Source organism: Betta splendens, chromosome 17 (genome assembly GCF_900634795.4).
Source record: "Betta splendens chromosome 17, fBetSpl5.4, whole genome shotgun sequence".
Lineage (NCBI taxonomy): Eukaryota > Metazoa > Chordata > Actinopteri > Anabantiformes > Osphronemidae > Betta > Betta splendens.
Window position 1 is genome coordinate 6,088,295 of NC_040897.2, and position 19,843 is coordinate 6,108,137.

General features: G+C 49.5%; 1 protein-coding gene across 3 annotated transcripts in view; it reads left to right on the top strand.

Annotated features, from left to right (window-relative positions):
* The window catches only part of epha4b (eph receptor A4b), a 51,376-nt gene extending 35,477 nt beyond the window's left edge, over positions 1-15,899 (top strand). For 2 of the 3 annotated variants that reach the window (XM_029132705.2, XM_029132709.3), the window contains exons 11-19: positions 2,247-2,314; positions 2,794-2,919; positions 3,048-3,233; positions 8,890-8,951; positions 11,246-11,455; positions 12,491-12,640; positions 12,804-12,997; positions 13,093-13,233; positions 13,334-15,899. In XM_029132705.2, the coding sequence (XP_028988538.1) occupies positions 2,247-2,314; positions 2,794-2,919; positions 3,048-3,233; positions 8,890-8,951; positions 11,246-11,455; positions 12,491-12,640; positions 12,804-12,997; positions 13,093-13,233; positions 13,334-13,433 (1,237 nt within the window). In that variant the 3' untranslated portion in view covers positions 13,434-15,899. The remainder of the gene's footprint in view (positions 1-2,246; positions 2,315-2,793; positions 2,920-3,047; positions 3,234-8,889; positions 8,952-11,245; positions 11,456-12,490; positions 12,641-12,803; positions 12,998-13,092; positions 13,234-13,333) is intronic. The other variant, XM_029132706.2, reaches the window with a different exon arrangement.
* The last annotated feature ends 3,944 nt before the right edge of the window (positions 15,900-19,843 follow it).

Below are 19,843 nucleotides of genomic sequence, written 5' to 3' on the forward strand. Positions count from 1 at the left end.
TGGGAACATAAATCATGTCTCAGACAGCAGGAGGGAACATTTTGGATACAGTTGAGGTTCAGTGTGATCGCTGCCTTAGTGACGAAGGTGTGCGTTTCAATTCAAATAAATCTCTGCTGTGAAACACATTTGGTATTTAAATTTAGATCCATGTGAGCAAAAAAGCTAAATAAACTCTAAACCTTGAGACCAGACACTGAACATCCAGCGGAGCCAGTGTTTCTACTCAGACAAGGAGAAACATGGACCATTAAACCAAGCTGCTCAACATGGATTATCTGCAAATGAGAATAATGCATACAAATGTTTGATTATACTTATTTTAACAACCACAATTAGTTCTGGTGTGTTTCTCAGCTTCTAATGTGCAAAGCTGTCAAAAATACAATTATTAAAACAGCGTCACGTCCACAGAGAATGCAGCAAACAACAGGTCAGATGCATGTAGTTCAAGGTATTAAAGGAACCGCGTGCACACACACACACGCACACATTCTTTGCTGTCAGGGGAGAAACAAAAGCTACAGCCATGTCAGGTTTTGGGCCATGTTTAAGACTGCAGCGCTAATGATTCATGACATTTCTAACTGCAGAGGAGAAATGAGTCGCTGTGTAATTACTATGGAAATGTGTTCATTTCCCATCAGGCTCACACACACACACATGCAGCCATGCACCAGTGGAGGCGCACACAACAATAAAACACACATCCAGCCTTAATGAGCAAAGTTTTTTATTTTTTTCTTCAAACGTGGGCCCCTGTGCTTTAGCAGAGCATGCACACACACACACACACACACACACACACACACACACACACACACACACACACACACGTCTGTGTGGAATTATCACACTCGGAGCAGAAGTGTGTGACCCACGTCCCTATTCCCCATATGTTCAGGACACATGCCCTGGAGCGTGTGTGTGTGTGTGTGTGTGTTTGTGTGTGTGTGTGTGTGTGTGTGTGTGTGTGTGTGTGTGTGTGTGTGTGTGTGTGTGTGTGTGTGTGTGTGTGTGTGTGTGTGTGTGTGTGTGTGTCGATGGGGTAATGATACTCCCTTGGTGCTCAGTCGGCTTGAGCCCAGCTGATAACCAGGTGGGGTCCCACTCCCCTTTACACCCCCCACCTCCCCTTTATTCCCCAAATAGCAGCAACCAGTCTCTACCCTCGTGTGTGTTATTCCCTCAACGGCTTATTGATGTCTGGCTTACACCAAGCGTTCAGCTATGTAAAATCAACACAGGGATTAGCCACCACACGACAGGCCTGCTGAGCCCACGAGGCCCCACCTTTATCCATGTCTCAGTATCTCCTCGCTGTATTATTCTTCCTTTATCGGGTTTCTCCCATCAGTTGTCTTTATTAAATCTCGGCTTTCCATTTCTCTCCGTCGCCCCTGTCGCCGCCTCGGCTGCATCTTTAAATCATGTAGTTTGTTCCCAGTTACTCGTGGCTCTAAGCCCAAACCTATTTATCCCGGTGGTGGACAGACGGATGCACGGTCGCTGCTTTACCCGAGCAGCGCTCAGGGAGGACGGCCGTAGAGCGAGAGGGGAACAGCCACGCGGTGCTTGTGTTGGGTTTAATACCTCGTCGAATAAAGATGATGTAATGCGAAACCGCGAAATGTTTTTTGGCCTCAAAATGTTGTCGCTGAATTTCAAAGAGCCGTAACTTTCAGCAGCAGTTACGGGTGATTGGAGGCTGCAGCGTTACAAAGTGGAGACACACACACACACACACACAGTACAGTACCCAGCATCCCTCTGTGAGGTCTGTAAAACATAACAGGTTCAACACTTCCTCTCCGCTGGGCAGCAGGATTGCGTTGATCAATCCGTCAATACTTCATCTTGATCCTCTGACTGACCCACGCTGCGGGGTGTGTGTGTGTGTGTGTGTGTGTGTGTGTGTGTGTGTGTGTGTGTGTGTGTGTGTGTGTGTGTGTGTGTGTGTGTGTGGGGAGGGAACTAATCCACAGGAACAAATGTGGCACGCGCTCATTCACTCAACCTCGGGCACAACAGCTTCCAGGGGAGTGCAGATTAGAGAAGCAGTAGAAACAGTTAAAAAGAGAAATTGATTGTTGTTCTTTCCTCGAGGCTTCTCTTAATTAGAGGGAGACAGAAGGAAACCAATCGTAGCCGAGGACCGTAGTAGCTGAGCAAATACGCGCGGCTGTTATGCGTTTGGAGGGCGTCTGTGTTACAGAGGTATGAGTGCACTTGTCGTTTCTCCCCAGGCACTGTGGATATATTAAAGCCAAGCAGGACCCCGACGAGGAGAAGATGCAGTTCCAGCACGGCCGAGGTAAAGACCCACTCGCACGCTCTCAGAAACATGATGCAACCTTTAAACCTGCGTCTGGCTCTGCAGTCAAACGTACAGTGGCCCCCCCCCACACACAAGCAGCCAATCGCATCCCTTCCTGCATCCGTGGATCAGAGATGCGCTCAGGACTCGGCGGCGCGCAGACAGCATTCATACGTTGTTTACACATGCTCGTGTATCATGAGGAGACGGTGGGAGCTGCAGAGCGGCTCTGAGCCCCGTCGTTTCACACCTCCCCGCTCGAATGTTTGCTGGCAGAGCCGAGCGCCTTATGGGTTCCTGTTAAAAGCGATGAGTCATCCCAACGCCGCCGCTAACAAAGTGGCTATGTGTCCCATTATGTAATCGTTTGTAACGTTGCTCAAGCCCACGCGAGGGACCCGCGTCAGCGCTTTGATCAACCCAGTATGTGTGCGATCAGCTCATCGCTCTCCCCGTTCTCCCCTCTGCGCTCCAAGTCAAGCTCCCAGGCAGCAGGACCTACATCCATCCTCACACCTACGAAGATCCCAACCAGGCCGTCAGAGACTTCGCCAAAGAGATTGATGCGTCCAATATTCGCATAGAAAGAGTCATCGGAGCTGGTGAGTCGGCAGCGGAATGTGAGGTGGAACTGTATTAATAACTCACAACACCTGCGAAACATGACCTGAAGTGAATGTAAATGAGAGGTGTTCAGTCATTCTGAGTCTCGTCCTCTCTCCCTGTGTAGGAGAGTTCGGGGAGGTGTGCAGCGGGCGGCTGCGCGTGCAGGGAAAGCGGGAGATCTACGTGGCCATCAAGAGCCTGAAGGCCGGATACTCCGACAAGCAGAGGCGGGACTTCCTGTCCGAAGCCTCCATCATGGGGCAGTTCGACCATCCCAACATCATCCGTCTGGAGGGCGTCGTCACCAAATGTGAGTGCGGGCCGTGTTGTCGCGGGTGCAGCAGCTCACCTACTTTCCTGTTCTCTGCACACATGTGCTGTGGTAAGCGTGTGTTTGTGCCGCGCCGCTGCTGCCGGCGGCGGCGGTGACCCTGGACGGGATAAAAGCTCCGTTGCCACGGCAACACACCGGTGACGCATGGCGGTGTGCATGCGAACGGCGACTGTCCGCCTCTCAAATGGCCACTTGTTTACTTGGCGTGATGCTGTGAGGCAGCGAGGGAGGGCGTCCGTGGAGGTGAGACAGGCAGCTGATTGGTTATCTCTCCATCCGTCCGTCCGTCCGTCCGGCCCTCGCCTCATATCCCTATTTCCCCCGGCTTCGCCTCTTCTTTCAGCCGGTGTCCGTCTAATCTTTTTATTCAATCTCTCACCGTTTGCTTCCACTCGCTGTCGCCGTCTCCTCTCCTCGCTCCCTTTGTCCTTCTCGCCTTGTTCTGGTTTTACTACATCCTCTCAGCCTGCTTTTAGCTGTTGCAGTTGTTGATGCAGTTTTCAGCGGTAGAGCGCAGAATATACATATACAATCACAGCAGGAAGTGAACGAATAGAATGTAGCCGCAGTCTGTTTAAAATGTCAAGTGGACCCACGACCTTTTGTGTGCACTTCTGCGTCGGCCGCCTTAGTGTGATCGCCCCCCGTTCTTCATCCTCGCCTCCTCTTCGTCGGTAGCCCCTGTTGTGCAGACGTGTGCAGGAGCCGAGGAGCAGACAGCCGGCGCAGAAAGGCAGCCTTGTAAACATGCGGGCAGGAAAGGACGCACGGGTCCATCTCTCACACCGGTGCTCAGCGGCACTTAGGCCAACAACAAAAGAGCAAATGCATATGCATAGACTTTTATCGTGAATATTAATAATTCATAGAGTTAATTGGATGTGTTTTTAGACTCATGAATATGCAGGAGAGTGCATATTAAGAATGAAACCCCCACCTCTCTCTCTCTCTCTCTCTCTCTCTCCCTCTCTCTCTCTCCCTCTCTCCCTTTGTCTAAATGATGCTTCGTATGTAATAACTTTGACCTTTGCTGGGCAGATTGAGGCGGTTTAGAACTACAGAAACAAACTGAATCAACTTGTTCCGCTGACCGGCAGACGTTCTGCACTAATTACGCCACTTTCTTGTAGAATTTCTGCCAAATTCAGCGACAGCAGCAACGCTGATGCCACTCACACACTTTGTCATGATGCTGTGCCGTTGCGTTGCCGTGGCACCAGGCTTTCCCACGCGCTTCCTTTCTCCCCTCTCTCCTCACCTGCCTTCACGGCACATTGAGGAGCTGATAGAGCCCCTCGGAAACAAATCTCACTGGCGGAGCAGTAATTTCACAGGTCACGGCTCAGGGTGCGCGTGTGCCAGCGAAGGGGTGAGAGTTGAGATGGGTCAATAATTCCTTCAGGCCTCCTTCTCCGGCACCAGCTGGGCCCCTCACGCCGCCCTCCGTCTAATCGGCCGCGTTGACCCCGGCTGCTCTGGGCTCAGGTGGGTTAGATTGGATTGCATAGGTGTAAGCGGCGGCAGCAGTAGTTATGCTGGGAGACATTAGTAGCAGGAGTAACAGTGCTGATGCCTGACCACACAGTGTCTGTGGAGCTGGAGCAGGGAGCGATGCTGTTTGGATGAGCTCAGAGCTGAGAGTGAAACTCGTTCACTGCTTGAGTAAGATTTTAATGGGAACAACATTTACGCTTATGTTTATTACATAATTAGAGAGAATATACAGTATTTAAGTGTATAATGTATTTTTCATATTCGCTCCTTCACGGAGAGCTGGCTGATGCTGCCACTTCTCCATCAGCATCATTGCTTTACTGTAACATGTCGGAGTACTGAACTTATATAACGTGATTGGGTCACAACAAATGACTTTTCTTTTTAATTTGTGTTATTATCTCAAAGAATTAATTAATTAATCTAAATCATCTGAATCTGAACTTTGTTCCCTTTGACAGATCGCTGCAGATCAGTCAATCATAAGTCAAATAAAGCCTGTGTGTGTGTGTGTGTGTGTGTGTGTGTGTGTGTGTGTGTGTGTGTGTGTGTGTGTGTGTGTGTGTGTGTGTGTGTGTGTGTGTGTGTGTCACTAATGACCTCCTCTGCTGTCTGTCACCTGATTGTTGCTATTGTCATGCTAATCAAAGTGCCACATGCAGGAGGGGGGGGGGGTCTTTCTGTTCTCTATCTGTCTCTTCACATATCCGAAAAGTGCAGCAATCTACCCCTGCTTTCATTTCCAAACCCCCCCCCCCCATCACCTCCCTACCTCCCCCGCTCCCCGTCCATCTCCCTGTCTTCCTCTCATCTCCCTCGTTTTACCAATCCGTCCTTTATGTGTTTTACAATCGCTGCAACAATCGGCTCATTTGGAAAACCCTCAATTACCGAGCTCCATCTCATCTGGCAACATTAACCCCCCACCCCCCACCCCCCTCACCCCCTCCCACACACAGACACACACACACACACACACACAGCAGCAGCTCTACAAAGGTGCTGTTTTTTTTCCACTCATCGTCTTCTTGATGAAAACTAGTAATTGTGTCTTTGTGCAATGAACAATAACTGTTTCGATATTTCCTGTTGGAGTGTCTCAAATTATTCCCGTTTTGAATATCTGGAGATTGGACTGCAGAGACAAACGAGGAAGTACAGAAAGGTGGTGGGGGGGGGGGGCGAGAGGAGGTGACGATGGCTGTGGGATTCAGAATGGTTGGAATGGGCGATACGGGAGTTGGGAAACGATGGGGTGGTGGTGGGGGGGGGCAAGGTTTAAGGAGAGGGACCAGATAAAGCACATGAGAGGAGAGGTGCTGAGGAGACAAATGTGAGGAAATGAGAGCAGACGAGAAGGCGAAGAGGGAGGAGGCGAGGTGAAGTGGGAAGAGGAGATAAGCTTATTGAGTTTCTGCCTCCCTGTTTCTCCACACCCTCACATGGCGCTTCCCAGAACAGAGATCTGTGCTGTGTTAAAAGCATTGTATAATTTAGTTCGGACCCTTAACATTAATCAATACAGCAGTTATTTCATTTTCTCGTTTGTACCTTGGGCCGCCTCATTCAATAAGGCGGTAATGCGGCCCACGTAGCCGCGTCCAATGTAATTGTCCAGATGTATACAGAGTCTATCGCTTTCATTTGCGCTCTGGCCGCGGCGCGGGAACGGCGCGTCCTAATGTGATTTGGCGCATCCAGTGTGCACACAGTGCGCCGGGCGCTCGATCGCCCTCGCGGGAGCGCGGACGTCCGCGGGTCGGCTCGCGCGGAGCCCGCGTGACGCTCGCTCCGTGCGGCCGAGGCACTTTCCGCGCGTCCGCTAAATGATGAGGTGAAGAAAGAGCGGACTCCTCCCCGGTCCGCTCCGCAGCACTCGCCTCCTGGCAGGAGATCGGCGCACGAGCCGCGCGCGAGAAGTGTTTCAGCTCGATTTCTGCCGGCGATGAAAGGCAACGCAGTCAAATGAATACGAATGTGATTAGTTAATTATATGATTTCAGGGGGTTTTCGAAGGAGCACGTCAAGTTGGTCCTGTCAGCGTGTGTGTGTGTGTGTGTGTGTGTGTGTGTGTGTGTGTGTGTGTGTGTGTGTGTGTGTGTGTGTGTGTGTGTGTGAAAGGAAGTTGCAGCAGGCAGTGAAAGGGATTTGTTTGTTCATTTGTTGAGTGTTTGTGCGTTTAAGGTGGAGCCTGACAATAAAAGCCGCTAAGCAGTAGCTGCGCTGATAGCGACCTCTGACTGTGAGTGGCTCACGTGATGCCGTGTGGCGGGCATCCAGATGTTGGCTGCTGTCAGAACACGCCGGGCTCACGTGATCCCGTAACCCAAGACAACGGGGATGAATGTGCTTCATTGGGTTTCTGGCTTGACCGTTTCTAACGCCTGAAGGTGATATTCTCCTTACACACACACACGCACACACACACACACACACACACACACACACACCGGAACGCATAATTGGTTTCCAGAGGTAGTCCTTTATAGCTGTTTTCCATTTCATGGCTGTCTACTTCAGAGAGTGTGACATATACACGTATGTCTGCCTCTTCTTTACGGCTGCACACACATATGTGTATTCATATTTGCAGCCGCTGTGGTCCCAGGTGCGTTCGCACACTCTGCGCCTCGACCCGAGGCAGCGAGAAGCCAGACGTCCACTCAGTCAGGCTCAGTCCCATTCACTGAGATCTACCGCCGTGAGACAATACACACACGAAGCACGTTCGGCTCTGATCGAAGCCGAAGTCAGGTGGTCGCGCCCTGAAACCAGCTCCCGCTCCCTCTCTGTCTCCTACAGACACACACGCACACACACACAGAGCAGCACTACGCGCACAACCAAGGCCCAGCGTGGAGATAAATGTGACCAGCAGTCCTCACCCCCAGCAGAAGAAAATCCAATTCTCTTTCACTTTTATCCCTGAGACTAATGTTACTGTCAAAGACGACACCACCACCAGAGACCAGGCAACTCTGCTCGTGTGTGTGCGTGTGTGTGCGTGTGTGTGCGTGTGTGTGTGTGTGTGTGTGTGTGTGTGTGTGTGTGTGTGTGTGTGTGTGTGTGTGTGTTTCTCTGCACTGAGATAGTGAATTCATTTAAGGTGATGTATTGCTGTCTTTACCTACAATCTCACTGTAGGCCTCGGCGGTGTTCATTCCCGTTCTCCCATGACAAGCTTTTGACTCCCTCCCTCCTTCCTGCACCTCACCTCCCCTCCTCGTTCCCTTCTTTCCTCATATCCTCTGATCCAGCTTCCTTTCCCCCTCGTCTCAGAACACCACGCCTTCTCGCATATTTATCTTCCGTTGGCCACTTCTAATGTTTAACCCCTGTGTCTCTCTTGCCCCCGACTCCACACTATCTCCAGAGTGTTTTATGAGGAGGTCTCCGTCCTCCTCTTTGTTATCCCCCCTCTCGCTCTGCCTTTATCTCTCCCAGAGGTTATTTTTTCCCCTCCCGGCATCTCTGAGGTCTGATTGTGAAAATGTGACCTATTCATCACAGCTGACGTGGTCTGTGTTTACAAGCCACGAACACACTCGCACACCGTGGTTTTCGAGTGCATGTTTGCCTGTGATTGGCGAGGGCCCAGCCGCGGGGGGTGCGGGCGTATCTGGGGGTGGGGGGGCCGTAAAACAGGGGCAACTGCTGTTTTTTTTTGATGTGAGGGGTGTATGCGCGTTTGATTGCAGGTACTTTGTTAATAATTTGTAAGCCCCAGCAGATGTCATGCAGGGGAGCCATCGAGCGCGGGCTCCGTCCGTCAGCCGCCCCATCATCGCACACACGCGTGCACACGAACACACACGCGTGCAGGTGCACGGCGATCTGACCAGCGGCCCCCTTCGCCTTATGGCTGATTAGTATTCATGAGATCTCAGGAGGCCCCCTTTAACACACACACACACATTGCGGCGGATTGGTCCATTCTAATTATCTCCTGGCGTTTATGGAGAGGGGCTGATTAGAAGCTGTCAGTGTGACTGATGACGAAATGCCATGTTATCCCCCAGAGAGAAGCAGAGAGACAGGCTGAGAGGCTGACCACAGCTGTGGACTCCACTCCTCGCTCCCTTTCTCGTCCGCGTCCGTCTTCCTTGCGCTAACAGCGCCTTGTCCTGTGTCTCTGCAGGTAAGCCTGTGATGATCATCACGGAGTTCATGGAAAACGGATCTCTGGACACGTTCCTCAAGGTGAGTCATGGCTCAGCTGGAAGGAATACAGCTCTAACAGGACGTCCCCCGGCCTCGGTCCTCACAAGGGGCCGTGTGGAGAATGATGTCTTCGCTGTGGAGTGTTTAAAATTGAAGAGTCCGTTCCTCCAAATCCCGGCACTGGAGGGCACATCCTTTTAAAAATATATGAAGGCACCTGACTTAAATGGGTTTTCATCTCTAAAAGTTGGAGAATTCAGGCTATGAAACTTTTACAGAGTCCTGGTCGGTCGGGTTAACAACCAGTCTGAGACCGTCGCTCAACATAACACACAGCTTTCAAATACACACATTTTGGCAAACAAAGACAACGTGACACGTGAGACTGGAGACATTCAGGCCTCAATACAAATTCAGTACAGCATCTAAACTGCTGACAAACAGGGAATAAAACTAAGAAAATATGCTACTGTACATACCTGCAATATTTGCTTTATTAGTGAATATCATGCCGTAACATTGACTACTCTTCAAACTGCCAAACATTTTTAATTAGTTCAACACAATAAAAACAACTTGAGCTGTTTTCTGAAGGCGATTTGTTGAGGAAGTGATGAAAGGGTTTAAATTCATGCCCATGTGTTCCAAAAGTAATGCCCGAAAGGCAGAATTTACTCAAGGTTATGCTCAACATCTTATCCATGAACCGATTTAAAAATCAAAGAAGGCTGTGGAATAGAGAAATTGAAATAGAGAACTGTTGTTTTTTAAGGAATTATTCTTGAAACAAAAGGAAAATATGATGTATTTAATCAAACTTTTAAGATGTTTAGATGCATATTTTGTGCAGAAGGTGAAGGCTATTTTATTAGGTAATGTGCAGTATTAGCGCAATATGCAGACTTGGTTTAGCAGCGGCGTCCTGATTTGGGCCGTGCATACACCCACAGAGCTGCAGCACAGTGTGCCTCACAATCAGCATCCCCCTGATTCATACTGGGAGTTGTTAGTCAGCCAGTAAAATCACTGCAGTGCTCCAAAGCCATTAAGCCTGCGATGATAGGCCCGTCGTTAAATAGACACCGATCCCATCAGCAACGCTGAAGCAAAATGAAATGAAATCTGACAGATTAAAAAATAGCCGAAGCGCCGCGTCCCCGACGACACACAAACACACAGCAGCGCGGCGGCGCATGCGTGCGGTGCCTGTGGCTCGTAAAGCGTGTCCGCAGCGGCTCCATGTAATTATGGAAGCGCTTTTATGGCTTTTACAGCTCATCCGCGCTCCTAGCATCCATATGTGTCTTTAATTATGCTGACCGTTTATTAAGCAGCTCTCCCTCAGAAATAACAAAACCGCAGCGCCACGCTACACAACCTTCCTGTCACTCTCCAGCCGGAGGTATCAGGATAAACAGTTTGGAAAATATGCCAAAAAGAAAAACGTCTAATTTTCTAATTGTCTTCATTTCTCTGCCTAGACCCCCTGTCCTGCACTTGTCTCCCCTCTCTTTCCCTGCCCTCCCTCCTCCTTCCTGGCAAGGCACTGTGGTGGGCAGATTGATAGAGGAAGTCTGTAGGTTTGTTAGACAGTCCAATCAATCAGCATCTCACAAAACCACCGGCTAATTAACTTACTCCACAGCTGCCGAGGGAGAGAGAAAGAAGAGTGGAGGAAGGGGGGAGGACAGGGTGGGGGGTGGCACAGATGCAGAAAGATGAAGGAAGATGGATATATAGATGGAGACTGAATCAAAGTAATACAGAGTTGTCTCTCTCTCTATGACGGAGGCTGTGGAGAGACAGAGATGGATGGAGGGAACAAAGAGACAGAGAGAAGGAGGGATGATATAGAGGAGAGGGGGTGACTGATAACATGGATGGCTTTTTAACGGGGACTGTTGGCCCCGGGCTGAAATAATTGGCATAGGAAGGTGAGCTGGACCGCCATCGATCAACAGGCTCAGCCCTTTGCCAAAGACAGCTCAAATCTGGAATCCAGCGAGCTCAGTGAGGTCGGTGTTAGGGAGGAAAGTTTTGTCTGCCCTGTCAGATCCAATCCTCAGCGAGTAGGATTTTTTATGTGATCCTCCATTGATCCCTGGAAGCAGAAATTCATCTTGTGCTCGCCACCCTCCAGAGGGAGGTCAAAGCGTGGGGTGAGCGGGAGCTGGAAGGGATTCGGAGGCCCGCTCAGGGAGCGCTGCTAGTAAAGGCTGCTCCAGTTCTTTCAGCCGAGGCTGCGGCGCTAATCACCGCGCCGCCGCCGCTTAACGTCAGCGTTTACGCCCCGCGCGGCCGTGCTAATTCGCTCTCCCTGTGTGATCCGACAGAAACACGACGGCCAGTTCACGGTGATCCAGCTGGTGGGCATGCTGCGAGGCATTGCCTCGGGCATGAAGTACCTGTCGGACATGAGCTACGTTCACCGGGACCTGGCGGCGCGGAACATCTTGGTCAACAGTAACCTGGTGTGCAAGGTGTCCGACTTCGGCCTGAGCCGGGTTCTGGAGGACGACCCGGAAGCCGCCTACACGACGAGGGTAGGAACAGCCGCTGTCCACGACATCAAAAGCAGACACAGCCTCTCACTGTCTCTCAATAAACCCAAGCGTCAGTGAGTTGAATCACTGCGGAGTAACTCGTCTAAAATGCCCACAAGGAGACGGCATTATTCAAATTCATAGGAAGTGTTGGGGATGTTATTTTTAATATGGCATTAGCATTGCCCAGGGAGGAGTGTATCAGCCGTTGACTGCTCTATTGCAGTCGTATTCACACTCTCACTGATGTCAGGAGACCTAGATGGAGAGCTGCAGGCGTTGGAGGGGGGGCTGGATATCAAATAAGACTGAGAGCTACGAAGGCTGAGGGAGGGGAGGGTGGGGAAGGGTCTACTGAGAACAGTTTGGAGAGGGGAGGAAACAAAGATGGGGAAGAGTTGGACATGGGGTGGTGGTAACAAAAGTACAGCGTCTGCCGACTTACCAGCTTTGTCTTTTATTTGACTTTGAGCGAGCGGAGATGGGGGAGGCTAGGTGGAGCAGAGGCAGCTGCAGCATGTTAAGGAGCCGAAGCCAGTCCTATAGAGAAGCACTGAGTGTGTGTGTGCGTAGGCGAGTGAGAGGGGGCAGCAGCCTCTCACTGTCTACAGTGTCTATACAGCATGGAGTCCTTTTGATCTGTGTGCACACAACAAAGGCTAGAGCCTCTTGGAAGAAGAAGGAGGAGGCAAAGGAAAGGACAGCAGAGGAAAAGTTCCAGCTAAAGAAAGTCAAGTGCAGTGCAGGAGCTGACACTAGAGCCACGCTGAGCATATTAGCCTGAGTGCGCCTTGGGAAGCCTGGTGCATTAGCTTGCTTATCATCCTGCCGGTCTTCTGGCTTCCCAGCAGGTACCTACATGCTGTACAATTCATTTAATCAGCTCGTCTCTTGATGTATTGCAGCTATTAGCCAGAAACGTACAGCTTTTTAAATATTTACGCCGTTGCAGTCGGGGTTAAAGCATCAGGCTCGCGGTGACGCACCGCCGGGAGCGGGCTGTTGTTGACGTTGCTGTGGTTGAACCTTCCCCAGGGAGGGAAGATCCCCATCAGGTGGACGGCCCCGGAGGCCATCGCCTACAGGAAGTTCACCTCAGCCAGCGACGTGTGGAGCTACGGCATCGTCATGTGGGAGGTGATATCATACGGAGAGAGGCCCTACTGGGAGATGTCCAATCAGGATGTGAGTCACCACACACAAAAACACAGGAGCCCCCGGCGGCGGTGCGGCCCAGCACACATCCAGTATCCAGTATCAGTAAACATTTATTTTTGATTCAATTCCAAGCTCTTACTGATGAAAACCCATTTTCCCGGACACCCCCCCCCCCCCTTTCTCCCTGTAGGTGATCAAAGCAATAGATGAGGGCTACCGTCTTCCTGCTCCCATGGACTGTCCTGTGGTGCTGCACCAGCTCATGTTGGACTGCTGGGAGAAGGGACGCAGCGACAGGCCGAAGTTTGGACAGATTGTGTCAATCCTGGACAAACTCATCAGGAACCCGGCCAGCCTCAGAGAGCTGGCCAACAGCTCAGCAGGGTGAGTGGAGCAAGGCTGGAAAAGCACCACTGTCACTATAGAGAGGATAGCTAGAACAGAGGCTGTTTAGAAACCCCGTGTGCTTCGTATCTCAGCAGGGAGGATCCGTCCACCCCAGAGTTCAGTGTGAGCACGGTGGATGAGTGGCTGGAGGCCATCAAGATGGGCCAGTACAAGGACAACTTCTCCAGCGCGGGATACGTCAGCCTGGACTCAGTCCTCTACATCAGTGTCAGGTACAGGAGCCGGTGCCTCATCGCCGTTCAGCAAAGCACTCCAGAGGTCAGGAAAGGCTGCAGTGGTTTAGAGACTTGACCCGTTGTGTCTTGTTTGCAGTGAGCTGGCTAAGATGGGTGTGAATCTGGCCGGCCACCAGAAGAAGATCCTGTCCAGCGTGCAGAGCCTGCAGACCCAGGGGACGCACGTCCAAGTATAACGGTTTCCTTATAAACGCACAGTGAGACAGAGCCAAAATGGACGCTTCCTCCCGCGATGAATGTCCCCACCGCGATGGAGCCCTAATGGATACTCTGTCCTCGGGCCTCTGTTGATTTTTTTTGGGTTTGTTTTTGAGATGCACTAACGTACGACGTGGCGACGCCACAGACGCTTGACTTCTTCACCTTCTCGCTGTCTCACGCATCCTCCCCACCCTCGACGGGCACCGAGCAGCTTCAGCGCACGCAGGGTCCCGGCGACACGACCGGCCCGTCGGAGCGAAAGACAGACACGCATCCGACAGCAAGGACCATGTAGAGCGTCCCAGGTCATTTCACACCATATCAGCTCCACAAAAGAATTTTAAAAAACAAACAAATTAGCATCTTATCACCACTGTCTGTGAGGTGTACAGTCGGGTTTTACTGTCATTTGCTTCGTTCGGTTGTTTTCAAGAGTTTAAAGAGGGTCAAAGGTGAAATGTATATGTGTAGATATGTGTTTATATGGGCTGTGGGACCCACAACCGTAGAGATGGACCTAACGTTTGTATTGGTGGTGAGGTTTATATCGTTCAACCTTGATAGGAGTTATTACCTAGTGCGTGTACGGCCCCTTCCACTGCTCTGTGTACCGAAAGCCAGGGAACGATACGAATGTGTGGGCTGAGGGGGGCGGAAAACTGGACCTTTAGCGATAGAGAGGGATGTACCGTAGATGTTGCTAGTTCATGTAGGAAAGTGATGGGGATGCGATTCCTTTCAATTGTGCGTTTGCCGAGGACAAGGGCTTCCCTAGCGACACGCTTCCATTGCGCCTAGGCCCAGTGCACCTTGGCTTGTCCGCTTGAAACCGAGTGCCAAGTAACAGTAGAAGCTGCTTGAGGTGCCGTTAGCGCAGAGGCGTTTTTACTCTTCCATGCCTGAAAGCTTGCCTTCCCACGTTTCTGGCGTGTTGTTGTGTTTTGTGCAGAGGACTTAAAGGTCACGATACACTCGAGGCGGTTGAGGACGCGTACGTTGTTAAACGGTGTTGTGCCATGTACAGTCTGGAAATGTTTGTGGGGAACACGCCGCCGATTCTAATTTACTCCTTCCTTTCATGATGAAAAGGGCCAAGGTGGAATATACGAGTATATGAGTTGACTCGGAGCCGTGCCGCCCAGAGAGGACATGTTTTACTCTGAGATTATTTGTGCGTCTCGTACTGTGTCACGTTCTTGTTATCAGTCATGCCAATCCGTTTCAAACCAACACCCACAAATTGACAAGACACTGTTTACAGCTGAAAGCAACTAAATATGTCCATTGTTTTTTTTCCTTGTGTGAAGAAAAGTACTGCTTATCCCAGTATGAGAAGGTTACTGTACATCGGTTGGGACCCTTAAAGAACTGAACCTGCTTTTTAGTGTGTTTCCACATCCAATTCTAATATATGTGTTACTCTATAGGATCAACAGTGGCATCAAGTACAGTATATATGATTGTATCATAGTGTAAAATATGTACAGCGTTGATTTCCAATGTTTAGAATGTTTGTAATGATAACAATGATGATGCTGATTATGTACTTTTATTGTGAAAAAGAGATTTCTGACGTTCTCGTTCAGGGGCGGGTCATACGGGATGAAGGTGAAGGGAGGCGCTTGGTTGGTCTGAACAAAGGAATGTAGCATGGCGCGAAGCTCCAGCTTTGCTTGACAGGTGGCAGTGCATAGTTTCTGCCATAGCGTTAGAATGAGTAGAATGACACAGCACCAAACCCACCTAGAGCAGCAGGTATACATGTATGCACTTTGAGAGCTGGTCTCTTTGAACCCTTGTGTTTCTCGACCGTTTGAGTGAGGAAGGCAGGGGCGGAGGGAGGCCGAGAACAGGGGAAACCCTCACGTCACATTTTTGACCTGCTGAAAACCCTTCCTCCGCTTCTCCAGGAAGGTCAAGCCGGCGTTTCTTTGCAAGTGAGCAGATTAAACTGTGGGTTGGATTGACTTGGATTTGTAACCAGTCAGACACTGTTTGAAGAAGTTTGATGCTAAATCCACAACTGGAATCGGTGTAAACTGCAAATGAGAGTCTGATAGTCCTTTGGGGGTGGGGCTTAGTTGCCCGTCTGCTGGGGCGGGACTTAAACAGTGGGGGCGGGGTCAAACAGGGCAGCAGACAGAGTCAGGAGCGTCGAGCCGTTCATTCTACTCATGCTAACTCTATGATTCCCCTCCAGCGGACAACCCTTGACCGCTGGCCTTTTAGATGCCTTATTTACTGAGCTGTTGTTCTTTTCTGTTGGCAATTTTAGGAGTAAAGTGTATTTATCTGTGTTCTTAAGATGACCTCACATCAACACCGTGGTTCTGTAACATCCCGGACATGCCGCGCAACAGCACCTTCACTATGTTTTCTGGAAGCGGAAAGAAAGTCATGTTCTGAAAGTGTTATAATAAACCTTAAACCTGACGACCTGACAGATTGCTTTGGTTACTGGTGTCACCTTCTACATGCAATTGGTCTGCGGTTTCTTTTCAGATTTATCACTTGGACCAGGAAAACTCCACAAGCGTCATCAAACGCACAGCTAGGTTACATATGGGTAAAATGGTGTTGTCCCATCCAGGCTTGTGCAACTCCTCCCACTTTGCTGCAGTGAGGCCCATGTTTTAGTTCCACACGCCAAATCGCAGGTTCGTGTCAGGATTGATTAAGATTTGCTTGATCCCTTCCCTACCAGGTCATAAGGCTGGGGATGTACTCGCTGTTGGCTATTAATGCATCACGCTTCCATCGCCTGTTGGTTGGTGACATCACAAGTAAATCATCATCAGGTTAACGACGTCTAAAAATGTGCTTGACTTTTTAAATTTTTTTCCCGAAAGCTTCTGTTTATGTCACGCAACAGTGTCGGTAAGTTCACGGTGAGTAGGCTTACGTCTGCCCCCTTGTGGTAAATCAAACAGCTACTATAACCCCAGCCTTCAGCACTACGTCTTATTGTTATTCATAATTTCTGCCTTTTTCCCTCCCCCTCCTTCATCTCTCTCTCTTTCTCTCTCTCTCTCTTTCTCTTTGTCTGTCTCTCTTTGTCTTTCTTTGGCCGGCGCACAATGCTTATTTGTCCCCTGCCAGTTTCCTGTGCGTTGCTTGTTGTAAAGCGTGTAGGCATTCTAATGTCTTTCATGTTGCTGTAATAAATATGCTAATATTTCTAATTTCTCACCTGAAGCCTGCAGTGTAATTTTCTTTACACGCATACTTGGCACACACAAACACACGCACACACCAGAAGTCCACCTCCACAATTCAAAGCATAATCATACAAATATGATGGTTTAAATTTCAAAGCATCCTCACATCAAACCATTATACAGTAAAGCCCTCATTTAATTTTTTGATTATATTTTTTCTTTGCAATCCAACAAAAAGCCTGAAGGTATCAAATTTTGTTTTGGTGGGAGTTTGAGCCGCTCTGCTGAAAATCAGGGCCCGATTGGGAAACTCGAGCATAGGCAGCTCTGCTCTAATGGCGATAGTGGTGGTCAATTCCCATCATAACATTCTGGAATGGAAAAATATGGTCTTCCTGCAGCCACATCTTCATTATGGTTTGGTGTGTGTGCGTGTGTCCCTCACTGAGAGATAATTCTGTCTCTGGGGAGGAGGGAGGTCAGCGACTTCTGGCCTTGGTTAACCCCTTAATGCACTGGCCCAGTGGCTGTCACTCTATGTTACCACCATTACACCTCATTTAGCCCATCATATTGGGGTCCATATTCCCATATCATTTGCTACCCTGGTCTCTCTTTCAAACACACACACACACACACACACACACACACACACACACACACACACACACACACAGCTACACATGCAAACAAACCCAGTTCTGTCTCCACTTGCTTTCCCTATCTTCTCCTTGCCCTCCTCTTAATCTCTCAGCTGGGCCCGGTCGTTAAAAAAAAAAAAATCCCCCCTTCCTCCCATAGCTTTCTAATTCCCCCAACTCCAGCCATTTTTGGAGCGTATTGCCTCCTCCTGTTATCACCAGCAGGTTTTCCTTTCACCATCACATACCAATCTATAATTTTGAGCTTTTGTCTCGGCGTGTCGCCACGGGCCGAACGCTGTTTCCCATATTTACTCAGGATAACACAGAGCCAAATGCTCGGGCGATTGATTCATCATGCAGCTAGTATTGGCATCATGCGAAAAGGTCAGGTGTCCCTATGGGGAGCACTTTAAAAGGCCATTGGTGACCGATGAGTCTGTCGCGCTTGTATCACACACCGTGGACACACAAGGTGTCCGGCTCTCGCTCTCTATCGCTTCCATGACACAAACACACACACACACACACACACACACACACACATGGGAATAGGCTCCTCTGTCATGTTGTCAGGTGTTGCTTAAAGTGCCCCCCTATGTCCCACAACAGACACCAATATAGCACCAGAGACCAAACAGCCATAGATCCATCGTGACCTACGGAGGGTCAGCCATACTGCAAGTGTGCCTGATGCAAGGGAGCATCGAGAGGAGACGCATAAAAAAAGGAGATGCAGATAAAATCTGAGCAAAAGGTTTCATCAGTCATCGGTCAAAATTTGCCGGGGTTCCTGCTTTGTCCCTCCTGATTGCATTGCGCGTATCCTGCCTAATCAAATATGGCCGAGTTCAGGCGAGCTCAGCGTCGACCCTGTCCGCACACGCTCGCACACATCGGCCCTCCTCCGTCTCATGAGGTTTTGGTTTGCTATCGGAGTGATTTCCTGTCTCGAATTTTCATCAGTAATCAAAGTTCCTGATTGAATTTGAAAAGTGAGCCAGTCTCTATAAATCACATTACATGCCTCACTCGCATCATGGCTGCTCCCATCAGCTGCGGGAACGAGACACCGCCCTGGTGTGTACGTCTGCGTCACGCTGTTTGTGCGGATGTGCGTGCAGTGAAAGAGGAAAACAGGCGTGATCTGATCCATACGTTAGACAGATAATAGAGAAAAAGGAGAAGTGTGGTGAAAAGATAACACACCTGGGTCTGATCGTATGCAGGGATGTGTGCGTCAACTTAATACCAGATGTGTGGAGTTTATTATGAGTTCAAATCAGTAATAAGGTCGACTGAGTTCACTTTTGTTGATACATAAAAGAAGCAATGGTTTGAATTCTGAACATACATGTAACTACCAGTAGACGCATGTTTGGAAAGACAATAACCGTAGTAATGTAATCATTTTAAATGGAATATGAGCCAAGTGCGATAAGTGACCAGGGAAGGAGCAGGAGCAGACCGTGTTGGAAAACTATCAACAACTAAAATCAGGAGCACATTTTTGATTAACTGAGTACAAGAAGAGGAGAAAAAGAAATGAGAAATGTTTGAGTATGAAGTAAAAAAGGTGAAGAAAAACTTTGGAGCAACTGAGATAATACTGACCGCGCACAGTAATCCCTTACAGATGTGCGAATCCCTTCCTTTAATGCACTGCTGGCCCGACCCGGGACGAACCCGCGTGCTCTCACACGGCGCTGGAGACGAGACGACCCGCGGGCTTCGTGTCCTTTCCAGGGCCGAGTGACTCATCCGTGTGAGGCGTCAGACGCATTATTAAGTGTAAGCGCAGAGAGAGTGGAAGTGTTGAAGGTAACGCTGACTTCCTGTACTGTCACATGATGTATTGGCTTTTCCACATGGATGGAGAGCACACAACTTTGTATTGGTGAGATCCAAATGGTGATTGTTAAAACATGAATCAATCGAACGGTTTTAACTCAAACTGGAACTGGTTTCTGGTATTAAATGAGCGCCTTTACTTTATTACAGCGCCGTTCCTCCCCCTGATACACCCCCCCCCCCGCCCCGGCCTGTTTGTCATCTGCATAGTGCTCGCCATTGACAGGGGGCATGTGTGGCTGGCAGTGATTGGTGGCGCTCTACGGGGATTTGCCGAGTGACATAAGTGTAACGGAGTATGCGCTTGTGTGGGAGCGTTTGTGAAATTACAGGGTACGAACAGAAAAAGTTCACTTGGTGCAGAGAAGTGACAGGACTTCAAAGCGCATTGAATGTATTTGTTAATAAGACGAAGAGAAAAAAGAAGAGGAGAAGACCAAATCAGGAGTCGGTTTGTGCCTGACAGGTTCATAGGAACGATGTTTTAAGGTCAAAGGTCAATTACCTGTCTGAGACGTTAGGTTAATCACCTGGAGCACATTCTAGTGCTTATTTAGTTTGACAATGAAAAACCTGAAAGGAAAGAGACTTACACAGTGTTTATTAGCCACATCGTGACATTCATGTGTGCAGCGAAGAATAATTCATTTCCATTGTAAGTGTGAATATTCTCCATAACAATCAAACTCCCAAGACAAATGAAACACTGTAATCTGAGCTTTTAAATAAATGTCT